Raw genomic sequence first — 2,559 nt, forward strand, 5'->3', positions numbered from 1 at the left:
GGTTATGGAATTCAGTTGGTGACCATAAGTGTCATAAAGTTAATCAGCCTCTCAAAACAGATTAAATAAGCAAAAATTGTTATGAATAAGTTTATGTCACTTACCTTCATTTTCAAAAAGCTTTCAAATATATATAACACAAGATATATATATTAGGCTTAATAATATGACTTGAAAAATAATGCTGATTCCTACTGGTGTCCCTTTTCACTGAGGTAAATTACCAACCACAATCTACTATTATTATTCTCTATATCTTTAAATTTCTATAATCTTAATCTCTTAGCCATCACAGCATCAGGAAGTATACAACTGAAAAGTCCAACCTCCATCCACTTTCCTTTACTCTCCTTTGAAGTCATTAACTTCCAAGACTTTAGGTACCATACTGAAGAATACAAATCTTGTCATAGAATTTTTTCATTCTTGCCAAAGGATGATCACATGCCTTCAACCTTTTACTTCCCCCTGAAATTCTTTTCTTTTAATGTTCTTTTTTTAATTTTATTATTATTATTTGTTGTTATTGTTGTTAATCCTCACCCAAAGATATTTTTTCATTGATTTTTAGAAAGAGTGGAAGAGAAGGAAAGACAAAGAGAGAAACATTGAAGTGAGAGAAACACATTGATTGGTTGTCTCCTGCACAAGCCCAGACCAAAGCCTGGCTGGGGTGGAGCCTGCAACCAAGGTACATGCCTTTGACCAGAATCAAACCCGGGACCCTTTGGTCCACAGGCCGATGCTCTATCCACTGAGCCAACCCAGTTAGGACCCACTGAAATTCTTAATCAGTATATTTCAAAGGCCAGACTTTGCTAGACTTTATACCTTGTAATTGCAATGCCAAACAGATGAGAAACAACTTCTGATATTCTAACAGTGAAATTATATGAAAAGAGAATGCAAAAGAAACAATGATGGCATTTGTGAGAAATTGACAAAAGTTACTATCCCACCGATTTTGAAGATTTCTGATATGAATTTACAGAATTTCAGATATCAAAAAATAGGAATCTATTGTTATAATTGGGGGAAAATAAAATGAGCTCTACTTTAAAACAAATAGAATTTGACATGTAGATTTAGCGTCTCCTCTCTTTTTATAGTCCTTGGAGAAATACTAAAAATTTTGAAGTTATTCACTCTTCCTTCTGCAATACTTCTAATAAGTTACTAAAATCTGCATAAGCATGCAGTATTCTAAGCGATTCACCATCCTAATCACTTCCTCCTTCCTAAATGGGGCACTTAAAAATGAAGGAACATAACTGGCATGGGATGGAGCCAAGAAGAAAGATTCGAAGAAAATTATCTTAAAATTACCAAGTTGGGAAGGTAGTAAGTATGTGAGAAGAAAGTAAGTCATCCAAAGGACTTCACTTTTACTTTGAATTATTAGAAGATAAAATGCTGAATGAAAAGTAAATCTCTCCTGAACCATTTCCCAACTCTCGTATCCAATCATTAAAGTATGTCTGCCTCACCCTGGCTCAGCAAGTCCCTGAGCAGCTCTACAATATGTAATAAGAACACCGTGGAGAGTCCGAGCAAGATGGCTGCATAGGTAAACACCGGAGACTGCTGCCACAAACAACCACTTCAAAAATACAACTAAAAGACTGAACGGACATCACCCAGAACCACATACTCAGCTGAGTCACTCCAATGAGCAAAGTGTTTCCTCAGGTTGAAGGTCGACTCATTCTTCCTAAGTTCAGCCTCAAAATTCTTAATGCCTTTCACCAAGGTGTCTCCTGAAAGGTACTTGAGTACAAGCTGGAGGCCTTGGCTGGGGTCTTGGACATACCAGTAGAGATAAACAGTTCCAGTGTAAGAATACTTGCACCTCAGCTCCAGCGAGGCTCCTTCAGAAACACTGATGTGGTTGTCAGGCTGGGTCACTGACTGGGCCCTGGCATCTCCTGCAAAATCAATGTTATAGCAGTGAAAGCAGTACAGACTTGACTAGGAAAAGTACTTCTGCTAAAATTCAAACAAGAAAACAGTTACTTCTGTGTAACCAGAGACCATAATCGACTACTACTCACTCAGGGTGAAAAGCATCCCCAGGACTGGGACGAGCAGCAGGAGCATGTCTGAGCAGTGGAAATGCCGCGGCTTCTTTCTGGACGATCTCCCTTCAGCATGCAGGAAAGCAGCTGTGGGATTCAGCTCTCAGAAATAGGAGGGGTGAGTAAGATTAGGCTAGATAAGTCCCTGGTTCAGGGACACAAAAAAACTGCTAGATTATCTCGCATGCTTTCTAATCTCTGATTCTTCTCACTTGTCTCTGTCTTCAAAGAACTCAGGGAGGATGCTTCAATAGGCAGCTGCAAGAAGGAGGAGCTGAGGGGAAGGTGCTGATCTTCAGGGATCTCTCTTTTGTGCAACATCGCCCTCTGGAGACCAGACACAGGACCAAAGATCCAGACTCTCCAAGGGAAACTAACCTTTTCTTTCCACTTAGAGATGGATCAAAAGTTCCATGAATATGTTTCTTTCCTACCAAATATATTGTTAGGGGCAGAAATAGAATAGTGGGGACTAGCTATAATT

At 39.2% G+C, this 2,559-nt stretch overlaps 1 gene segment (V, D, J or C); it reads right to left on the bottom strand.

The window, feature by feature from the left end:
* Positions 1 to 342: 342 nt before the first annotated feature.
* On the bottom strand, positions 343 to 2,101 carry LOC102249974. The segment is given in 3 exon segments: positions 343 to 388; positions 1,652 to 1,925; positions 2,052 to 2,101. Coding segments are annotated over 3 exon segments (366 nt in total).
* Positions 2,102 to 2,559: the final 458 nt, after the last annotated feature.

This window comes from Myotis brandtii, unplaced genomic scaffold, assembly GCF_000412655.1.
Source record: "Myotis brandtii unplaced genomic scaffold, ASM41265v1 scaffold1203, whole genome shotgun sequence".
Classification (NCBI taxonomy): domain Eukaryota; kingdom Metazoa; phylum Chordata; class Mammalia; order Chiroptera; family Vespertilionidae; genus Myotis; species Myotis brandtii.